The sequence below is a fragment of the Ovis canadensis genome, chromosome 25 (assembly GCF_042477335.2).
Source record: "Ovis canadensis isolate MfBH-ARS-UI-01 breed Bighorn chromosome 25, ARS-UI_OviCan_v2, whole genome shotgun sequence".
Taxonomy (NCBI): domain Eukaryota; kingdom Metazoa; phylum Chordata; class Mammalia; order Artiodactyla; family Bovidae; genus Ovis; species Ovis canadensis.
Window position 1 is genome coordinate 23,717,895 of NC_091269.1, and position 23,371 is coordinate 23,741,265.

A 23,371-nucleotide genomic window follows, 5' to 3' on the forward strand; every position below is an offset into this window, starting at 1 on the left:
AGAACCGTAGGTTAAAACCACAAGAAGGTATCGCTATATACACCCAGCAGAATGACTAACGTAAAAAATAGTGAAAATATCAACACACTGCCAAGGACATGCAAAAACTAGATCTCTTACACAGTGCTGGCGGGGATGCAAACGGTATCACTTCTCTGAAAAAATGTACGGCAGTTTCTTTTTTAAAAAATTACCATTTTGTTCTGCAGTCACCACGTCAGTTCCAACTGCGACCCTGTGGACTGCAGCACGCCACATTCCTTGGTCCTTCACTATCTCCCAGAGCTTGCTCAAGCTCAGGTCCAGTAAGTCGGTGATGCTATCTAACCATCTCTTCTGCCACCCTCTTCTCCTTTTGCCTTCAATCTGTCCCAGCATCAGGGCCTTTTCCAATGAGTTGGCTCTTTGCATCAGGTCAAAGTATTGGAGCTTCAGCTTCAGCATCAGTCCTTGGAATGAAAACTCACTGTTGATTTCCTTTAGGATTGATTGGTTTCATCTCTTTGCAGTCCAAGAGACTCAAGAGTCTTTTCCAGCATCATAATTCAAAAAGATCAATTCTTTGGCCCTCAGCCTTCTTTAATTAAGGTCCAACTCTCACATCGGTACATGACTACTGGAAAAACTGGAAATTTGACTTTACAGACTTAGGTTGGCAAAGTGATGTCTCTGCTTTTCAATATGCTGTCTAGCAAGCATAGGAACCATATGAGCATAACTACCATATGAGCTAGCAATTATATTCCTGGGCAATTATGCCAGAGAAGTGAAGACTTATGTTTACCCCAAACCCCACAGATCAATGTCCCTAGCAGCTTTATTCATAAAAGCCAAAATCTGGGAGCAACCCAGATGCCCCTCTGCTGTTCAGTCACTAAGTTGTGTCCAACTCTTTGCAACCCCATGAATTGCAGCAAGCCAGGCTTCCCTGTCCTTCACTATTGCTGCTTGGAAGAAAAGCTAAGACAAGCCTAGAAAGGGTATTAAAAAGCAGAGATATCATTTTGCCAACAAAGGTCTGTATAGTCAAACCTGTAGTCACGTACAGTAGTCATGTACAGATGTGAGCTGGACCAAAAGAAGGTGTCCCTTAATGAGCGAGTTGCTAAGCAGACTGTCGTTTCCACAATATGAGATGTGCTGTGCTGTGCTTAGTCGCTCAGTCACGTCTGACTCTTTGCGACCCCATGGACTGTAGCCCGCCAGGCTCCTCTGTCCATGGGATTCTCCAGACAAGAATACTGGAGAGGGTTGCCACGCTGTCCTCCAGGGGTTCTTCCTAACCCAGGGATCAAACCCAGGTGTCCTGCATTGCAGGCAAATTCTTTACTGCCTGAGCCACCAGGGAAGCCCATACCATGAGATACTGCTTAGCAATTACAGTTACTGACATACCATGATCTGGATGAATCTTCAGTGAACTACGGTTGAGTGAAAACAGCCAATCCCATGAAGTTAATTGTAGTAGGATTCCATTCATATAAAATTCTTGAAATAACAAAATTAGAGTTAGAGAACAGATCAATGGTTATAGGAGTTAAGAAGCGGTGAGCTGCAGAACAGAAGAGTGTGTTTTGAATATAAAAGGGCAGCAGCAGAGATCTCTGTGCAGGTGGACACGGTCAATATCTCGACTGGACCAACATCAGTACCCCAGTGATAGTGGTGCAAGATGTTAACACGTGTAAATTGAATAAAAGGTATATGGGGAGATCTCTTTTTAATATTTCTTTCAACCCCATGTAAATTTATACTTTAGCTTTGAAAAAAGTTTAATTTGAAAAATCTCCATACACATGTATGCTTATAGCTGAGTCCTTTGCTCTTCACCTGAAACTATCACAACATTGTTAATCGGTTATATCGCAATACAAAATGAAAAACTTTTTTTTAAAAGTGATACTGGATCATGGGAAAAGCAAGAGACTTCCAGAAAAACATCTATTTCTGCTTTATTGACTATGCCAAAGCCTTCGACTGTGTGGATCACAATAAACTGTGGAAAATTCTGAAAGAGATGGGAATACCAGACCACCTGACCTGACTCTTGAGAAACCTGTATGCAGGGCAGGAAGCAACAGTTAGAACTGGACATGGAACAAGACTGGTTCCAAATAGAAAAAGGAGTATGTCAAGGCTGTATATTGTCACTGTGCTTATTTAACTTATATGCAGAGTACATCATGAGAAACGCTGGACTGGAAGAAACACAAGCTGGAAACAAGATTGCCAGGAGAAATATCAATCACCTCAGATATGCAGATGACACCACCCTTATGGCAGAAAGTGAAGAGGAACTAAAAAGCCTCTTGATGAAAGTGAAAGAGGAGAGCGAAAAAGTTGGCTTAAAGCTCAACATTCAGAAAACGAAGATCATGGCATCTGGTCCCATCGCTTCATGGCAAATAGATGGGAAAACAGTGGAAACAGTGTCAGACTTTATTTTGGGGGGCTCCAAAATCACTGCAGATGGTGACTGCAGCCATGAAATTTAAAAAATGCTTACTCCTTGGAAGGAAAGTTTTGACCAACCTAGATAGCATATTCAAAAGCAGAGACATTACTTTGCCAACAAAGGTCCGTCTAGTCAAGGCTATGGTTTTTCCAGTGGTCATGTATGGATGTGAGAGTTGGACTGTGAAGAAAGCTGAGTGTTGAAGAATTGATGCTTTTGAACTGTGGTGTTGGAGAAGACTCTTAAGAGTCCCTTGGACTGCAAGCAGATCCAACCAGTCCATTCTAAAGGAGATTAGTCCTGGGTGTTCATTGGAAGGACAGATGTTGAAGCTGAAACTCTAGTACTTTGGCCACCTCATGCGAAGAGTTGACTCATTGGAAAAGACTCTGATACTGGGAGGAATTGTGGGCAGAAGGAGAGGGGGACGACCAAGGATGAGATGGCTGGATGGCATCACCGACTCGATGGACATGAGTTTGAATGAACTCTGGGAGTTGGTGATGGACAGGGAGTCCTGGCGTGCTGCGATTCATGGGGTCACAGAGAGTCGGACACAACTGAGTGACTGAACTGAGCTGAACTGAACTGATACATTAAAAAAAAAAAAAAAAACTCCATAGCTAGAAGCAGGCCTGAATTCTGTGATTATAATGCATTCGTGTGTGATTCTCATCTCTCACCTTAACTTGCTTGCCTTGCAAATTAGGATCACTTCTCTCATTTCAGTCAGAAAAGTCCAAGACTCCCCAACATTTCAACTACAGGATATGAAGAAGTCCAACTATTTATTCACTGGCAAGTCATAAATATTTAGGGGATGAAAGTGTTTCTGCAAATGCAACTAATCAAAACAGTAATAAGAATTTCTAGTTGCATGTGGCTGGGCCTAAATGGGGAACTGAATAGATGGAGATACAAGAGATTACAAGGGATTCCTAAGTATTAAATGATCAGGGTGCTGCTAGTTGTTTCCCCAAGAGTAACATGACTGACTTAAGGTTTTGACTTCTGGGTACAATAGCCTCCTGGTAAAAAGAGACCCAATTTGACAGAGTTTTATTTAGAGTTCTGGATGATATTTCTCTTGGGGATGAAGACACTTTTATTGTTTTATTAGTGACCACTGGTATGTACAGAATTTGGATCAAGGTGAGCACACAGAAAAAAGAAATGCCAACTGTTGGCAATGAGATTTCAGGATTTTGCAGTGACAGGCACAGCCCTGACGAATTACCTCCGGACCTTCCTGTTTTCACAGCCACACGTCTCAAGAGAGATAGCAAATCCAGAAGACACGCTCTCCTAACGTGAAGCCTGTTAAGACACGGTGCTGTTTTGTCCTCGAGGGATGTGGCACTTAGTAAAATCACACCAGCTCCTTTTCCCGCTGAGATGGACTTCATTTTTCCTTTGTTATTTCATTCACTCTTAATATATAACATTTTATCTGACCCATGCTCAATCTTCAAACCTATTACAAAACCAAGTTTAACTAAAATGGTGCTCCTAATTCTATAATCACCATGAGACACCTTGCCAAATCAGTTACACCGACTAAAAGGATAAATAGGGGTGCCATATGCAGGTTTGTGGGGCTTCCGTGGCCTCAGCAGTAAACAATCCCCCTGCCACATAGGAGACTCGGGTTCAGTCCTGGTGGGAAAGATCCCCCGGAGTAGGAAATGGCAACCTGCTCCAGCATTCTTGCCGAGGAAACTCCATGGACAGAGGAGCCTGGTGGGCTACAGTCCATGGGGTTGGGAAGAGTCGGACACAACTTACTGACTAAACAACAATAATAACAGTGCAGGCTTGACCTCTCCCACTTGCATTTCAGTGATGGTGTGCCTTATGACAAATCATTTGGCCTGGAACATTATACAAAAACAAGGCAGCGGAACCCTAAGAATAAGACTGAAAACTTAAGTTGATAAATCTGATTTCTGTTTGTAACTTGGCTTGTGATTTATTAAATTACTTGAGAGATGTAGAAAGACTCCCATAATTCTTCTGACCTTCAGTTTTCTGAGTGCACAAAAGGGCAACTAAAAAACAGCACTTTTGATCTGCAACTGAAATATAGAGCCCTTCTTCTGACTGGGTACTGCAAAACTAAACAAAGAATCACTTAACCTTGCAACAGGCCTGTTACCCAAGGGAATCAGGAGGGACAATGGATGAATAGGAAATCGATTTTATATCACTGCATCAGTACATCTGGGTATAGATTTCTTTTATGGGGAAAAAAAAAGAACAGTAATTTTATAATCCTAATATGCTTTTTCAAATTTGATTTTAAATACTAAAATTGTATTGAATCCTGGCTCTAAGAGCACAGGCATTATAGACAACAGGAAATGAGATCATTCACCTCCTCCAATTGTCCTCATCTCCCCAGCTTTTCCCCCAGGCAGTGTCTTTGACAATGACAAGAAAAACCTCCTCAGAAGGCTTTGTCCTGGATAAATTTAACTAGAAAGCTAGTGTTCTATCATTGTGGACTACTCTTAAAATTAGAGATTTTTAAAAATTTCATTCTCTATGCAAACAATACTTTCTGTATTGTTTGGAAGCTCCAACACTTTGGCCACCTGATGAGAATAGCTGACTTATTGGAAAAGACCCTGATGCTGGGAAAGACTAAAAGCAAAAGGAGAAGGGGATGACAGAGGATGAGATGGTTAGATAGCATCACTGACTCAATGGACATGAATTTGAGCAAACTCCAGGAGACAACAGAGGACAGAGGATCCTGGCGTGCTATAGTACATGGTATCACAAAGAATTGGACACTACTTAGCAACTGAACAACAAAAATAATACAAACAAGGTTCTTTAAAATCCACTAAGAACTTTCTCTTCTCTCAAACCTCAAAGTATTCCTCTCTCCAAAGCTTTCCCAGTCTCTAGGAAATTAAGCTTCAACCACACAAACACCAAAATATGTAACTTAACTAGACAATACAAAAGAGAAAAAGAATATAATACATTAAATTGCCATTATTCTTATCAGATAATATTTTTACTAATTCTCACATATGGGATTATTTTTCCATTATTGGTCATTTTTCATTTAAACCAGCTTGATGGGGAGCATCCGTCTACTTAATTGTGTTTACAGAGAGAGAGAGAAACACAGCAATTGAGACATGAAAGAGCATTATAAACCCTGTGGAGTGGTGATGATGGCAGAATGCTTTCAAAGTGACAAGAAAAAAAAGAGCATGGCTTCCTATGTTCACATAATGCATTAATTTCATTAATCAGCCAATTGTATCATAAACCCTGAAAGAGCAACCATATGTGAAGTCTGGGACAGTTCTTAGCCTTCAATAAACAGGGACTAAAGTCAGTCTTGGAAGTATGCTCAGAGTACTGTGAATGATAAATTTTCCTGCCATATCAGCAGACAACCGATGCTGCGGCCATCATACCATGCGCTAGAGCCACCCAATGGTGTACCCTGCGGCTTTCCATGGCCCAGTGGTAGACAATCTGTCTGCCAGTGCAGGAGATGCAGGTTCGATCCCTGGGTCAGGAAGATCCCCTGGAGAAGGGAATGGTGACCCACTCCAGTATTCTTGCCTGGAAAATCCCATGGAGAGAGGAACCTGATGGGCCTCAGTCCATGGAACTGCAAAAAAGTTGGACATGACTTAGCAAGTAAACAACAAAAAAACAACATTGGTTCACTCCGAGGGGACTCAGGATGGGAAAACACAGGATGCTGGCTCCAGATAGCCTATGTGAGTGTCAAAGGGATCATTTCAATGAGCCCAGACTCTTGCATCTGCCCATACATAGAAGACTGCTAAATTCCTTGAGATGTCTGACTTTCTTTAATTAACAGTAATCATTCGATGCTCTGGGACTACCTGGTCTAAGTTGCAAAACTATATACCCTGATTCCTCCCTTACCTCTTCTGAGCAGTTCCTCAGTGCTTTTGAGAAGCTGTCTTCGAGGCTTGCAGGCTTCAGCAAGTCCTTGGAATAAAACAGAATCCTCAACTTTTTGGCTGTGCTTTCTTTTCAGTTGACAGTTATAAAATTAAAGTCTTCCGCCCGTGCCCCCCATGACTGCAATGTTAAGGAGTGAGTTTGAACCTAGAGGTCCAAATGCAAAAGTCCCCCAGGACCCAGACTGGCCATCCCTTAGGCAACTGTGTCACTGATGGGGACAGTGTGGCCAGTAGCTTGCCTGCCTGGTCACAGAGAACTTTGAAAGGGCTCGGGGTTCTTGGCACTGGGGAGTGAACCCTCAACTGTGCAAATACCTCCATCTGCCCAATAAATCTCCCGAGCCAGCAACACTCGAGTCCTGCAGTAAAAAGGTCTGAGAGGCAAAAGCTGAGGACTTCTGCCTTCCTTTGTTTAGAATCATCAATTCCATCTCCAACACATGCCTGAAAGCTGGAAAAGCTGCCAGGCCTGAGAAGGGCTCTGCCTGTATGCTGTGCTAGGCTAACACTCCCTGCAGACTCAGACACACAGCCTTGCTCCTGGGTGACCTTGACTTCCAGGTGGCCTTGATACGTTGGGTCAGCAGCACCAGACTGCCAGGGAGCAGGTGGGCAGGTGGAGGGCTTCCTGCAGGCGCCCAGTCCACTTCACTGCTCCGCACCTTCCAGATTCTCTAACTGCTCAGCAGGGTGGAACAGGACTCTGGGTAAAATTATGCACAGGAGCACAATGAATAATAAGCTCAAACCTATGCTATTTGAGAAATTCAACGCTCTGGAGTTCCTCAAAAGCATCATCCTTCTGGAATTCATTTGCATAATCGCTCTTCACCACACCTGACGTGTCAAACCTTACCCCTGGGTACATGGTGTGTGAGCTTTCTCATCCGTCAGCAAAACAGCTGGATGGGGCCAAGTTCATCATTTAATGTCTCAGACATAACAGCATTCAGACACAGATACTGGGATTCCAGTTGAGAAAATCCAAGACAGAGAAGAGATGTGGAAGTTCTGATAAGACCCAGGATGTATCAGCCAGAGAGAAGAGAAGGCTCAGACTCCTTTCTGCCAGTCCACCCTTCCCTGCAATTCTAGACTCGACTTACAGACTTAGAGCGCTAAAGAGCTTACCTTTGTGCTGTCACCCCCTAAATAAAATGGTGAGGGAAAGATCCTTTTGATTAAAGCTATTGCTTGCTTTTATTATGAGTGTTTAGATTTCAGGTGATAGGAAACCCAGCTGGAAACGGCTTAAGAAAAATGTGAAACGCATTGACTCACATAGCTGAAAGGTCAATGGAGCCCGGCTGGACTCAGGGGCTAGAGAGGATGGTGTCATCAGGAATCATTCTCCACATCCCTCAGCCCTGCCTGTTTGCTGTGATTTCAGGTCAGTTCACACCTCATGGGGACAAAAAGGCTGCCAGAAGCATTAACCTTTCATTCTACACCACCAAGTCCAGTGGGAAATAGGATTCTCCTCTCCTGCAGGCTTGGCACACCCCAAAGTCCCAGAGCTCACTCAGGCCAGGCAGAAACAATCCATCTCCAGGACTCTGGGTTTCACACCTTGTTTTTCTATTGTCATTTTTGGCCACAGTTTCACTTGCTCATCTGTTTCTTGCTTACCTGTGGCCTGAAGTCCAGGACAGTATTTACGCAGAACTAGGTTCTACTAAAACGGAATGAAACATGAGTCAGGATACGTGTCCACAGACTCAGCTCATGTATCCCCAGGAACCTGGCTGAGATTTACTGATACTAAACTCTTCAGTCCATCTGACACTTCCAGTTCATCATACATAATGGAGACTGTTTATTGCTGGCTTATCTTCACTTCTATCACTTTTGGAAAGTTTGAGACTTAGTCCAGTTTCCCATCCTGCCTATCCTTGTAAGTCCCAGGATGCACTGCCTCCTCAGACATGGCTTAAACCATGCTAATCCCCAAACACGCCTCCTTTATCAACAGATACCCGTATGGAACCTCAGAGTGACTCTCAAGCATTTTTTAATGGCTCAAAACGCCCAGATGTCTACATGCATCAGACTTTGAATCTCTTCTAGGGGGAGGATTCCCAAAGACCTATCATTAGCTCCCAATAAAGTGAGGGTCTTTCCTGATTCCTTTCACAAGCCTATCAAGTTATTGGAGACTCCAGAGAGCTAAGGGCACTGAAGGCTGCTTACAGGAATTTCTCAAATTGCCTGTTTAAAACGAAAATTGTCTCTGAATTAATTAGTCTGACTCTCTTTCTGGGAAATTAGAAGACACTTGATCTTTGGACCTCTGGAGCAGGAAACAGCAACCCACTTCAGTATTCTTGCCTGGGAAATCCCATGGACAGAGGAGCCTGACAGGCTACAGTCTATGGGGTCACAAGTGTTGGACATGCTCCTTGGAAGGAAAGGTATGACAAACGTAGACAGCATATTAAAAAGCAGAGACATCACTTTGCTGACAAAGGCCCGTCTAGTCAAAGCTATGGTTTTGCCAGTGGTCATGTATGAATGTGAGAGTTGGGCCATAAAGAAGGCTGAGCAACTGAAGAATTGATGCTTTTGAACTGTGGTGTTGGAGAAGACTCTTGAGAGTCCCTTGGACTGCAAGGAGACCCAACCAGTCCATCCTAAAGGAAATCAATCCTGAATATTCACTAGAAAGACTGAGGCTGAAGCTGCAGCTCCAATACTTTGGCCACCTGATGTGAAGAGCCAATTCACTGGAAAAGACCTTGATGCTGGGAAACAGTGAAAGGCTGAGGACAGGAGGAGAAGAGGGTGACAGAGGATGAGATGGTTGGATGGCATCACTGACTCAACAGACATGAGTTTGAATAGACTCTGGGAGATAATGAAGGGACAGGGAAGCCTGGAGTGCTACAGTCCATGGGGTCACAAACAGTCAGACACGACTGAGCTACTGAATAACAACAACCCTATCTGGGCTTGAGCTTTTATTCAGGACCTCCGGTGAACTCATGAGGGTACCTAAGGCTTCAGTCCTGCTCTGAAGTCACATCTACCCACCTGGCAGGGTCTGGAACCGTGCGCCCCCGTGCCTCGCATCACTGATGGTTCTGGGTCTCCCAGTGGGAGAGGCTCCCATTGCTGGCTCTGGCAGTCCTGGAGGCAGCAGGCTGTACCCGAGGGGGCGCCCCTTCACTTTCCTGCCTGGGATCCAGGGCTCCTGAGAATCAGGCAGAACTGCAGCTCCTGATCAGGGCCTCCGGAAGGAGCACTGAGGCATCCAGCTCAGGGATACGGGAGCATCACGAGGTCCCCACGGAAACAGGGAACGATGAACCTCCCAGCGATGGGCAATGGTCCAGATCTGGCCAGGTGGCCACTCACCACCTCTCACGCAGCCTGAGAAGGGGCCTCCAAGCGCCTGAGATTCAAGGCTGTAGTGGTCCAGTTATCAGTGAAACCACTCAGAGGATGATCCCAAGAGTGGCCTTGGGCAAGTCGGGCTTTTCCAGTGACTCAGTGGTAAAGAATCCACCTGCATTGTAGGAGCTGCAGGAGACGTCGGTTCAATCCCTGAATTGGGAAGATCCCCTGGAGGAGGCATGGCAACCCACTCCAATATTCTTGCCTGGACATTCTCATGGACAGAGGGGCTTGGTGGGCTACAGTCCATGGGGGTCACAGAAAGACAGACACAACTGAAGCAAATGAGCAGGCACACGCTTAGGCAGGTCGTGTTCTGACTCGGGTCAGTTTGGGCCTGCCTGCAGGTGGAGGAGAGGTGTGGGACCAACGTCCGCTTCTGTGGAGGAAACAGGGAACACAGCCACCGACCTCTGCAGCACCCGGTGCTGACCCCGGGGGAGGGGCCGCACAGGGCTCGCCTGGGGACCCAGAGAAGGCCTTTCAGAAAAGGGAGACCCAGAGAAGGGCTTCCTGGAATGAGGCCCACGGGATCTCAGGCCCGGGCTTCAGCCACCTTCCCTTCTAGACAGGCTCTTGGGACCGCACCTCTCGAGTCAAGAGCAAATGCTTTAACTGGAAGTCACTGGCTTTAGTTTGGGGTTTCTTGTTGTTTGTTTGTTTGTTTGTTGTTTTTGGTGTGGAAGGCATTTTGAGAAGCTCTATTTCATAATGGGAAATGCTCAGGGCCCGAAATAAGGCCAGACCTGAGCTAATATCTTGGCTTGGCCACTGACTTGTTCTGTGACCTTGGGCAAGTTACTTCACTGCCCTGACTTTCCTTTTTCTGATCTGTGAAATGAGAAAAATGAAATCCTACTTCCAAAGTGAGTGACAGGACAGGAATGAATATATTTGAGACAGTGGGCAGGCGGCCCCTGCATGCAGAAAGGCGAGGCCCCCTGCCGCCACTGCTGCTGCTGCTTCGCTGCTTCCACGCTTTAGTAAGTGTGCGTCCAGGGCCCAGCGCTCCTAGGTGTGCGTTCAAGAGCTCTAAGGCCCTAAGACATCTGAGAAGGGAGCTGCAGGACTGTACCCCACAGCAGCTGCGTCTGAGTGCTTTATAAAACATGCAAGCTAAGTCGCATCAATTATGTCCAACTCTCTGCAACCCCATGGACTGCAGCCCGCCAGGCTCCTCTGTCCACGGAATTCTCCAGGCAAGAACACTGGAGTAGGCTGCCATGTCCTCTTCCAGGGGATCTTCTCGACCCAGGGACCAGATCCACACCTCTCATGTTTCCTGCATAGACAGGCAGGTTCTCTACCACTAGTGCTCTGTGCGAAACCCTTTTAAAGCATATCCAGATACATTGTGGGGTGGCTTCATCACAAGTTGAAATATGCAAATCCCCTTCTGGAAGAACTGCAGACTTGAATTATAATGCTGCATTTTACTATTAACCCATAAGCCATATAAGCTTCCTGCTTTACACTTAAAAAATGTCTTTTGAGAGAAATATCCTAGTCTTTCTATGTGGAATTTTAAAAGAAATGATCAAATGAGCTTACAGAAAAGAGACAGACTTTTAGAAAATGAACTTAGAGAATGAACCAGGGAGGGTGGATAGAAGGAAGGGACAGTTAGGAAGTGTGGAACAGACATGCACACAGTGCTATTTTTAAACTGGATAACCAATAAGGACCTACTGTGCAGCACAGGGAACTCTGCTCAGTGTTATGCAGCAGCCTGGAGGGAAGCGGGGGGTTGGGGGAAAATGGATGCATGTATTTGTATGACTGAGTCCTTTCACTGTTCACTTGAAACTATCACAACATTGTTTGTTAATCAGCTATATCCCAACAGGGGCTTCCCCAGTGGCCCAGTGGTAAAGAACCTGCCTGCAATGAGGGAGACATAAGAGATGTGAGTTCAGTCCCTAGGTTGGGAAGATCCCCTGGAGGAGGGCATGGCAACTCACTCCAGTATTCTTTCCGGGAAAATCCCATGGACAGAGGAGCCTGGCGGGCTACATTCCATGGGGTCATAAAAGAGTCAGACAGGACTAAAGTGACTCAGCAGCAGCAGCACATTCCAACATAAAATAAAGTGTGTTTAAAACAGAAAAACAAAATGCCTTTTGAGATGTTTAATGCTTTGCACGATGATCTTACAAACCACCCTTAAAACAGCTTGCTAGGAAGAGAATATCTAGCAAAATCCCTTCATTCTGAAAAATAGAGAATAAAGTGTGAAGTTAAGAGTTTCTTTTTTGATTGCCTTAACCACGCCAGGCATCCACGACTCTGCCCAGCTCATCATCATTAACACACCATGAATGAAGACCCAGATGATGACAGGCAAGCCCCTCTGCAGACAGTGCAAGGGAAGGGGCTGGAGAGATGATGAATGACGATGGACACATTGACCTGCATGGATTGGGATGTTGAGTTGAAGCCAAGAAGTTGAGAGTAGATAGAGGAAATGGAAATTTCTGCCTTTCAGTAAAACATATACACATAAGAGTGGGATGATGAGGACTTGGCTTGGCAATACTTTAGCAAAATAATTGAGGAGGTTTAGATTTTAAGATGCTGAAGCTCCAATACTTTGGTCACCTGATGTGAAGAGCTGACTCATTGGAAAAGAACCCGATGCTGGGAAAGATTCAGGGCAGGAGGAGAAAGGGACGACAGAGGAGGAGATGGTTGGATGGCATCACCAACTCGATGGACATGAGTTTGAGCAAACTTCGGGAGACAGCGAATGACGGAAGCCTGGAGTGCTGCAGTCCGTGGGGTCGCAGAGAGTCAGACACAACTTAGTGAATGAACAAGATTTTAAGAAGCATAAGTGAGAGCAGAACATAGGACTTAGAGGAAGTAACAGGTCCCTTTACTGTGAACTGAGTAGGTGACACCTGGAGGTATCTGCTACGGAGGGCATGGACAGGGAAATCTCAGTAAACATCTGGATGAAGGCAGCTGAGATGCTCAAGTCTAGACCATCTCACACCAAGAACAGAGAGGACTGTTTAGCCTGAAGCAGAGGGCTGAGAAGGGAAGGAAAGGTTCCTTCAAACTGTTAAAGGATGGTACAGGTAGGGCAAGGATGCTGCGTGCTTCAGGATCGGCAGGTCTATCCAGGTGTATGGGGTATTTGGCTATACCACAAGAAGCAGACCTGGTACAGTAAGTGCCCACTACTGTGGCTGACAATGCTCACAGGGGCTGCTGAGTGAGATACAAGGTCTGCTCCAGACGAGCAGCAAGAGGACCCCCTCCCTGTAGACAGTACAGGGGGTATCCTGCAATTCCAAAGGTCCAACCAGTTTCCCTTCTATATTACAAACCCAGGAAGGGGCTGCGGAATAACAAAGTAAGACCCATGAGAGCTCACTGAGACTAGCTGAAATATTTTGATCATCTATTCTGTTGATCGATAAACCACAAAAGAATGGCACTTGGGAGATCCCGCTCTTTCCACGAAGGCAGCTCTGATGCTCAGAGAACAGAACCCAGGCTCTGGGACTGGCTAAAGCCTCAAAATAACCATAGCGTCAGGAGGGGAGGGGCAGCATTTAAAGGGCATCTCACAGCACGGTGGCTGTGGATATGACACTCCACGGTCTACACACATATTCTTTCGTGGGTTGCTATGTGTTCTGCCATTTCAGAAACGACTTCAGGTAGGTTGCAAGGAAACATAAAACATGTCTAGATTTACCTGAAGTAAAAGTTAAATGAAAGCAGATAAAAATACAAGGAAGAAGGGAATTCTCTGGCAGTCCAGTAGTTAAGACTCCATGGTTCCAACGTAGAAGACCCCAGATTCCATCTCTGGTCAGCGAACTAAGATCCCCAAATGCCGTGCAATGTGGCCAAATTAAAAAAAAAAAAAAACAAACAAACAACAAGGTCAAGAGGGAGAGGACACACATATCTGTATACACTTATAGTTGATTCATGCTGTTGTTTGACAGAAAACAGCAAAACCTTGTACAGCAATTAGCCTCCAATTAGCAACAAATTTTTAAAACTACAAAGAAGGAAAGCAAAATGGGTACGGGATTAATTTTGTGTTTACAACTTCTAGGAGGCACATAGAGACAGTCATCCCATTTTACACATGAGTTAACTGAGGCTCACAGGTTGAGTTTTGTTGACTATGAGGGATACTTCATTTCTTCTAATAATTTCCCAAGAAATCTGTAAGCAGGTCAAGAAGCAACAGTTAGATCCAGACATGGAAGAACAGACTGTTTCCAAACTGGGAAAGGAGTACATCAAGGCTGTATATTGTCACCCTGCTTATTTAACTTATATGCAGAGCACATCATGTGAAATGGCAGGCTGGATGAAGCACAAGCTGGAATCAAGACTGCCAGGAGAACTATCAATAACCTCAGATATGCAGATGACACCACCCTTATAGCAGAAAGCGAAGAGGAACTGAAGAATCTCTTGACAAAAGTCAGAGAAGAGTGAAAAAGCTAGCTTAAAACTCAACATTCAAAAAAACAAAGATTGTGGCATCCGGTCCCATCACTTCATGGCAAATAGATGGGGAAACAATGGAAACAGTGACAGACTTTATTTTATTGGGCTCCCAAACCACTGCAGATGGTAGCTGCAGCCATGAAATTAAAAGACGCTTTCTCCTTGGAAGAAAAGTAATGGCCAACCTAGACAGCATATTAAAAAGCAGAGACATTACTTTGCCAACAAAGGTCCATCTAGTCAAAGCTACGGTTTTTCCAGTCATCATATATGGATGTGAGAGAGGGATCATAAAGAAAACTTGTGCCAAAGAACGGATGCTTTGGAATTGTGGTGTTGGAGAAGACTCCTGAGAATCCCTTGGACTGCAAGGAAATCCAACCAGTCAATCCTAAAGGAAATCACTCCTGAATATGCATTGGAAGGACTGATGCTGAAGCTGAAACTCTCTAGTACTTCGGCCATCTGATGAGAAGAACTGACTCATTGGAAAAGACTCTGATACTGGGGAAAGATTTAAGGTGGGAGGAGAAGGGGATGACAGAGGATAAAATGGTTGGATGGTATCACCAGCTCGATAGACAGGAATTTGAGCAAACTGGGAGTTGGTGATAGACAGGGAAGCCTGGCGTGATGCAGTCTATGGGGTTGCAAAGAGTCGGACACGACTGGGTGACTGAACGGAACAGGCTGAATAATTTCCTAAAATCAAACACCAAATGGAGCATATGGACTGGGATTTTAATCAAGGTCTTTCTGAGTACCATCCCCATTTCAGGAAGAGCTGAAGATGAAGTCACTCTGATTATCTTCTTCCTGATTAGGGTTAAGGTGGGACAAGATCATGACATCTGTAACTGAACAACAACGAACACAGGCATGGAATGCAGAGTTGATTTTTTTTGTAAAGCAATCACATAGAATGATTCCTGTCTTAAGCCAGCACAGTGGTCTCATGAACATGCTTATAGTATACTTGTTAACAAGGATATTGTCCAGAACTCTTTAACATTTTCAAACGAATCTGGACAATATAATAGAAACATAACAACCGTGAACTTTCATGTGCCCTTCAGGTGACTGTTACCTGTGTCTCCTCGTAGCTATGGTATTTAACATTTTATAGAAGGCTTTTGGAACTTCCCTGGTAGCTCAGTGGTAAAGAATCCACCTGCCAATGCAGCTGCTGTGGGTTCAATCCCTGGGTCAGGAAGACCCCCTGGAGAAGGAAATGGCAACCCACTCCAGTATCCTTCCCTGGGAAATTCCACGGACAGAGGAGCCTGGCAGGCTACAGTCTATGGGGTCAGAATAGAATTGGACATGACTTAGTGTCCGAACCACAACAGAAGACTTTTGCAGTATCAAAATCCAATCATTGTGAACGGAACTTTTCCTTCTTTAGCGCTGCTAAGTCAGTTCAGTCATGTCCGACTCTGTAACTCTGTGGACTGTAGCCCACCAGGCTCATAAGGCCATCGGATTCTCCAGGCAAGAATACTGGAGTGGGTTGCCATGCCCTCCTCCAGGGAATCTTCCTGACTAGTCAACTCCTTTAGGACTGAGACGCTGGATGAAACAACCAGGGCCATGAGTCAAATGCTTTCTAGCCTAAACATTTGCTGCATGTTAATGATAAAGTTTGGTTATTTAGAAATTGTTTATATATAGAGAGAAGGATGATAAATCATAATATCAATTATGTATTTCTAAAGCTCTTTAAAAGTACTCTAACATAAGAGGATTTATAAACATCAGGCACTATTATTACAGTGCCATCACTGCCTGTAAATTAAACGGAGACACCAGGCAGAACTCATCAAGACTGATTTTAAAGACCTTCTTAGTTAAGAACAGTTTAATAGCGAACGTTGTGTTGTGGCAAATGAGATCCAGATTACGCTTCCCTTTCTCTTTTACATAATATTGTTGGACTTCATTAAGTTAAGAAATAGTCATGGAGCACCTACTGTGAGCAGGGCTGTTCTGTACATACAACATAGGGACACAAAGATGAAAACAAAGAAGTCCAAACTTGGAAGTAGTATCAGTCCACACCAATCTTTGGAACAATTTACGACAGCCACAGAGCAAATTTGTTTTCCAAAAGTGATGGCTTCGGCACCTCTCATCCTAAAAGTCCTTCCCGAACCTTCCATTCATCCATCAACAGGTGGAATGATTCTCCGAATCATTCAGAGATGGCTTTTGAATCTATGTGGGTGGAAGTGGAGGTGTGTGGGAGGGGAGAGCATTGGATGAGAAAAGCCTGGCCAAGGGAGGGCTGGGAATGAAAAATGTGACTATGTGATGTATGAAAAAGTACTGTGGAAGATAAGGACTGGGGTGAGGTAGGTCTGCATCTGTGCTGTCCAACACAGTAGCCTCTGGTTACACGCAACTACTTAATTTAGATTAATTAAAACTCGATGGAATTTTCAACTTCAGCGACACTAGCCCTGTGGCGAGCCCTGGGAGGCCTGCCACCTTGGGAGAGGCAGGCACAGAGCAGTTCCAGCGGTGCGGGGCTCTGGGGGACTTCTCCTCGTCAGGCAGCAATGAGCCAGCTCAGACTTCGGAGACAGTGTGACCTGTGCTGCTTCTGGGGAATCAACCGGAGAGCAGCTTAGTTAGGCGGGCAGAGGACATGTTTGTCGCCGGCCCCCAGCGAGGAGCAGCGTTTCGGTACAGACTCTGCAGATCTCAAGACAGACCAAGCCGGGGCGAACTGACAGGCCAGAGTCACCAGGTAGCTGGTGACTGACTTACTGTTTCCACAGAGAATGAAAATGGTCCCAGGGGACTTCCCTGAAGTCCAGTGGTTAGGACTCTGCCCTTCTAATGCAGGGGCCATGGCTTTGATCCCTGGTAGGGGATTGAAGATCCCACATACAGCAAAAAAAAAAGAAAGAAAGAAAGAAGCTGGCTCCATTAGGGTACAGGGCTCACTGGAGTCTTGCAAAAACCAAAGGCAGCTTTAAAAGGTCTGGAAGAGAAATCAGAGGACTGGAAAGAGAGGGAGCAGTGGAGGAGAGGGAGAGGGAGCCAGGTGAGGAGACGATGAGGGCTCTTCATCACACCCCCAGGGTGAGGCTGGCGACCCTGGTGCCCACTGGCAGACTGTGCTCACTGACACACAGAGAGGAGAGTATCTCTTAGCTGGGACAGTTAGTAATCAATTACACTAACAACTGCTTCTCTGCATCAGACTGAAAAGAAAGTAATGGGAACGGCTACAGAGACACTCACAAATAAGAATAAGAAAAATCATTAGTGCTTGAAATAAAAACCAACAGTTTCAGATGCAGAGAATGCGCTTTCCAGATCTAGATGGGATTTCCTGCCATTTCCTTTCTGGGTTCCCACCACTCTCACTGTTCCAAATTCCATCTCCGATATTTTAAGCAGATGGCCACAGGGCTCTGTATTTGGAGGCTTAACACAAGGTGACAAGAGGCTCTCAGCTGGCTGGCTCCTGCACCCGCACCTCTTCCTGCCCCCACCAGCTGCACTGAATGTCTTCAACTTGGCTCCTTCAGAGAGACCGACATCCTCATACATGTATGTATGTAACCCACAGACCCTGCTGTGCTCTTCTCATCCCAGGACAGCCGACCAAAGCCCCCACACATAACAGAGTGCTACCCTGAGCAAAAGAATGGGTCACAGCATCATCATCTCTTTGTGTGGCTGAATAAGGAAATACTCGAGCAGCCTATATTTTTAAGTAACTTGCATAAACCTACAATTCATATCTCAATGTATCATCCTGAATGGGTGGCTGACTCTTGGAAGTGAGGAAACTAAATAAGAAAATACACAACTTGTATCGTACAGGTGTTAGGATGACTCCCCTCAACAAAAGCATCTCACAAAGATTTCCCCACTTCCCTTTCTATGGGAAACCAGTCAATCCTAAAGGAAATCAACCCTGAATATTCATTGGAAGGACTGATGCTGAAGCTGAAGCTCCAATACTTTGGCCACCTGATGTGAAGAACAGTCTCACTGGGAAAGACCTGATGCTGGGAAAAACTGAAGGCCAAAAAAGAAGAGGGTAGAGAATGAGATGGTTAGATAGCATCACTGACTCAATGGACAGACAGGAATTTGAGCAAACTCCAGGAGATAGTGAAGGACAGGGGAGCCTTGTGTGCTGCAGTCCATGGGGTCGCAAAGAATTGGACACGACTTAGTGACTGAACATCACCCCCTCCAGTTCAAAGAGGATGCCTTTTGCTTATCAAATTCTTCCCTGGCCCCCTACCAAAAACTGGTTTTCAAACTTATCTGAGAAGAGGAGACAAAAAGAAATCTTTTATGTTAAAGATCACCTTTAAAATATCATGCACTTTCCTGAATAGTTAAAAAGCCTATGAGATTGTCATACCTCTTATTCCCAAGTGTTTGTACCTTTCAGAAATATGATTTTCCGAGCTCCACAAAAGTCCCCCAAATTGTTTTCTCCTTGAGAAGCTTAAAGACAAGCCAGTGCTGGTGACTTTCTTTTCCTTCTGATTCTGTAAATATGCCCAGCATCTCTCTGCATGCCTGCTCACTCAGTCACGTCCAATTCTTTGCCACCCCATGGACTGTAGCCCACCAGGTTCCTCTGCCCATGGGATTTTCCAGGCATGAATACTGGAGTGGGTTGCCATTTCCTTCTCCAGGAGATCTTCCTGACCCTGAGATTGAACCCGCATTCCTTCGTTTCCTGTACTGCAGGCAGATTCTTTTACCACTGAGCTACCTGGGAAGCCCCAGCATCTATTCAGACAAATGCAAAAGAGACTCTTGCTTACGTGTAAATTTCAAGATGGCTTCACTTGTATGGCAACAAGCCCACCTTTTCGAAGTTGAGGAATCTGCCAGACACAGGCGAGGCCTTCCCCACCTCCTGGTGGTCTCACAGCACTGACTCACCTTGGGGTGCTCCAGTTTGGTTTGATTTCCCCAGGACCCCTAAATGTGAGGTCCCAGAGATGGTTAGCACAGTCAGGGTCAGGAATTCCAGGCAGGGCAGTCAGAGAAGAGCCCCACCAGCGCAGGCCCATGTGGCAGTTACTGCGTTCGAGGTGCTTTATGACTATTAACTCATATTTCCCCGCAAGGCTGGGAAGTAGGCCTTATTCCTTTGGCCCCATTTTACAGAAGAGAAGAGAAAGGGCTGAGGTCACCCACATCAAATGATGAAGGTGAGGTGTGAGCCCTGGCAGGCTGGCGGCCCGCGCTGAGTGTTCATCATAACATCTTATTGCCTGCCCCAGGAAGATGTGCGTTTCCATTCACACAAACCGTCTAACCACATGGTCTCCTAACGTAACTCTGGCCTCTGTGACACATGCAGGCGCATTGTAAAGTGGCAGTGTGAGTGTGCTGAGTCGCTTCAGTCGTGTCTCACTCTGTGCAACGCTATGGAAGCCCGCCAGGTTCCTCTGTCCATGGGGTTCTCCAGGCAAGATACTGGAGTGGGTTGCCATTTCCTTCTCCAGGGGATCTTCCCAACCCAGCGATCAAATGTGTGAGTCTTCTGTCTCTTTCGTGGGCAAGCGGGTTCTTTGCCACTAGCGCCACCGGGCAGGGCCATGGGCAATGTAGATATGTTACAGAGGATGGATTAGGGCTTGGATGGGACAGCCCAGGTACAGCTTGTAAATGAGGGCAAAAGAGACAACCCAGCTGGAGACAGGCCGGCTCATCTCGCCCCCTCCTCTGGCTTGTTCTCAGGCCCTCCCCCAGCAAATCAATGGCTCTTGAAAGTTTCTCACAGAACCATTACTTCCCACCGGTTCGGACAAAATCATGGCCCTAGTGGGATTTCCCTGGTGCTCCAGTGGTTAACACTCTGCCTTCCAATGAAGAAGACAAGAGTTTGATCCCTAATCAGAGAACTAAGATCCCACATGCCGTGTAGCACAACTGAGAAAAAAAAAAAAAAGATAGCTCTGGCTCCATCACTGTTTGCTTGAGGAAATTTATGACTGACCAGTACAAATAGCCAAGACAAAGCATACGCGTCATCTTCTAGTGCAATGGTGCTCAGAAAAAAGATGGTGTACTCACTTTGAGCTGGGATGCATGCACACTGGTACACACGCGGCGTGTGTATTTCAAAGGCCCACAGAAGGCAGACGAGCCCCCAAGAAGCAATCTGATCCAATGGCTAGACCATGGCTCCTAAGACAACCTCTCAAGAGCAACTGTTAAGAGTGGGCAGTGATCGCTGTATTTAAAATGGATACCAAAAGGGAACTACTGTATGGCACAGGGAACTCTGCTCAGTGTTACGTGGCAGCCTGGATGGGAAGGAAGTTTGCTGGAGAATGGATACATGTATATGTATAGCTGGGTCCCTTGGATGTTCACCTGAAACTATCACATTGTTAATCGGCTAAACCCCAAAACAAAGTAAAAAGATTTAAAAAAAAAAAAAAAGAATGCACAGAGATAACTCATTTTCCTTCACAGCTGGTGAAACCTAGACTGGTGCCAACTGCAAATTTGCCATCAGTAGACTTGGCCCAGAACCTGGAAGCTGAGTGGGTGATCTGGTGCAGGGTCGGGGTGGGGTCGCTAGGGCTGCCCCACAGGAGGACAAAACCTGATGCCTGGACTTCTCATAGACAAAGGTCGAGGAGCATCCTGAACTCAAGTCTTAGCAAAGCAAGTCAGTAACGATTTTAGGATCTTACTTGTAGTTTTTCTCCCAGAATTTCACTGGCCTGACATACGAAGTGATAAAAATGACGCTCCCAAGAAATGGGCTCAGTGGAGTAGAAACGATGGACGTGGCAAACGTCTGAAAGAAAAGCATGGCAGAATCTGAGGATTTCGAGTTAAGGCTCAAAAAGTGTGCTCATTGTTATTTTTCTAAATAATGTTTGAGATTTTAACAAGTTTAATATGAAAGCCATTTTCTCACCAAGGAAAGAAAGACGGGCATCCCTATGATGGCTGTAGGTACATTTTTGGAAATGTAAAATTTTCAATAGTATCCTGCTAGGTCTCATGTATCACCACTGCGAAAACCAAATGATTCTCATAAAATTCCCAGCAGTCTCAGCACAATTCATGGCAAAGATTTAATATCTAACATTTGAAAAGAACAGTGCTTTTTCCTGAGATAACATTAGCTGAACCAGACACACTGTGGCACATTTACTAAAGTACTAAGCAGCTTTATAAATAATTAAAATTAAATTATACTCTGAAAGTAAATAAATACCATTGTTTGGGAAGACAGCATCTCTGTTCCTCAAAGAATCTTTTCCCCCTCTTCAAAAATCTGTGTCTTTTATCACACTCTGAACACCAAGAGATCAATTCAATTAAAAAAAGAAAAAAACCCAGCTTATATCTGGTTTATAAGTTAAAAACGTGTACACATAGTCACAGTGTGCTGCCGGCTAAGTCATCTCCCTAGTACGCTGTATGAGTTCCTACTTGTTGGCATGCCTCAACTTTACATACTCTGATCAGAAATGTAATTGTCCAAAATTAAAATAAGTATGGCTCTAACTTTTGGCTTAAGGTCAACTAATGGACCTCTGGAAATCCGGGGGAGGCGCAGAGGGGCAGTCCCTCCCCAGTTTCCCACCATCACTGGGGAACTCCCTCCGGCTGTCAATCACACGCACATCACTGTGGTTCGGGGGTGATGGTGGGGCCTGAGGGGAAGAGGCCGCAGACGTCAGTGGGGAGCCAGACTGCCCAGGTTTTGTGTGTGCATGTGATTCCTTGTGCTTCAGGGTGAGGCCTGCTTGATTCTACTGCAGGTCTGATCTGATTTATAAGGTTGGGGCTTCTCTGATGGTTCAGTGGCTAAGACTCCACACTCTTAAAACGGGGGACACAGGTTGAATCCCTGGTCAGGAAACTAAGGTCCACACACTACAGGGCAGGGCCAAAAAAAATATCTGATCTCCTATAAGGCTGATTTTCCCACCTGGAAAATGTGCCTTTTTCTCATTGTTGCACAAATGGAGGTCTTATTTCTATAGCCCATCTTTTAAAAGTTCCAGTGGATTGTAAGAAATGCCTCCATGCTGGTCACGGATAGGAGGGCTCTGTGTTTCATTACGTACTGGAACATAGAAGGGCTTTCCCATGTTATCAGTGGCAGGGCTTTTGCGATATGGGACTTCAGAGACCCATTTACGTATAAATACAGAAGCGTGAGTGAGCCTTGTCGGTCTACAGACACTTCCCTGAGCATTTTCATAGATATAAAAGTTTTTCTTTATTTGTAACTATGTCTCCCCCCCCCCCCCCCCCCGCAACTTGCTGTTTATTTCCAAACATCTTGGGGAGTGAAATGACACACCCGCCATTCATAATCGTGTTGAACTGTTTGGGTATCAAAAGATCTCGCTTGTGCTACAATTTCAGTCCAGTTCCCTTTATTCTGACCTAGGTCCAAATGCAGAATCCGTTTCTTGTTAATTTGAAAACGGGAAAGATCTAAATATCTCTACTACACGGGACTTCCCTGGTGCTCCAGTGCTTAAGAATCTTCCTTCCAATACAGCGGGCGTGGGTTCAGTCCCTGGTTGGGGAACTAAGATCCCACATGCCACCAGGCACCTAATCCCATGTGTCACAACTAGTGAGACCACTCACTGCAACAAAGACACAGAACAGCCAAAAAATAGATTAAAAAAAAATTTTTTTAAACAAAGTATCAACAATCAAAAATTTTAAAAAATACCTCTGCCACAAAACATACCAACTTAGTACACCTCCATCATCAGAAGTAAAAGGAACTACACAGGAGATGTCACTGAGAAAAGGTGCTGAAAAAGCAGAGTGGGGCCACAGGGGAGATTCCTGAAAAGTGGGGTGTTGCGGGGAGGGGGGTGGGGGAAGGAGAGAAGAGAGGCTCATCCACTCTGGCAGGTTCAGGGGGCCCTGTGGGGTTAGCAGAAGAACCAGGGCAAGGTAAGTGGAAGCCAGGCTGGGCCGCAGGCTGGGTGGGCTGGCATTGCCATTCTTTTAGCTTCTAAACATTTCCCCAAAGAGTATGCTATCCATTTTTTAAACACCAGAAACAGTTATCCAGACATTAAAAAATGAGGAAAATATC

The 23,371-nt window shown here is 45.3% G+C and overlaps 1 protein-coding gene across 1 annotated transcript in view; it reads right to left on the reverse strand.

The window, feature by feature from the left end:
• Window positions 1-23,371, reverse strand: part of PCNX2 (pecanex 2) — a 311,645-nt gene that overhangs the window by 80,275 nt on the left and 207,999 nt on the right. The window contains exon 23 of the mRNA XM_069572620.1: window positions 20,982-21,111. Coding sequence (XP_069428721.1) covers window positions 20,982-21,111 — 130 coding nt within the window. The remainder of the gene's footprint in view (window positions 1-20,981; window positions 21,112-23,371) is intronic.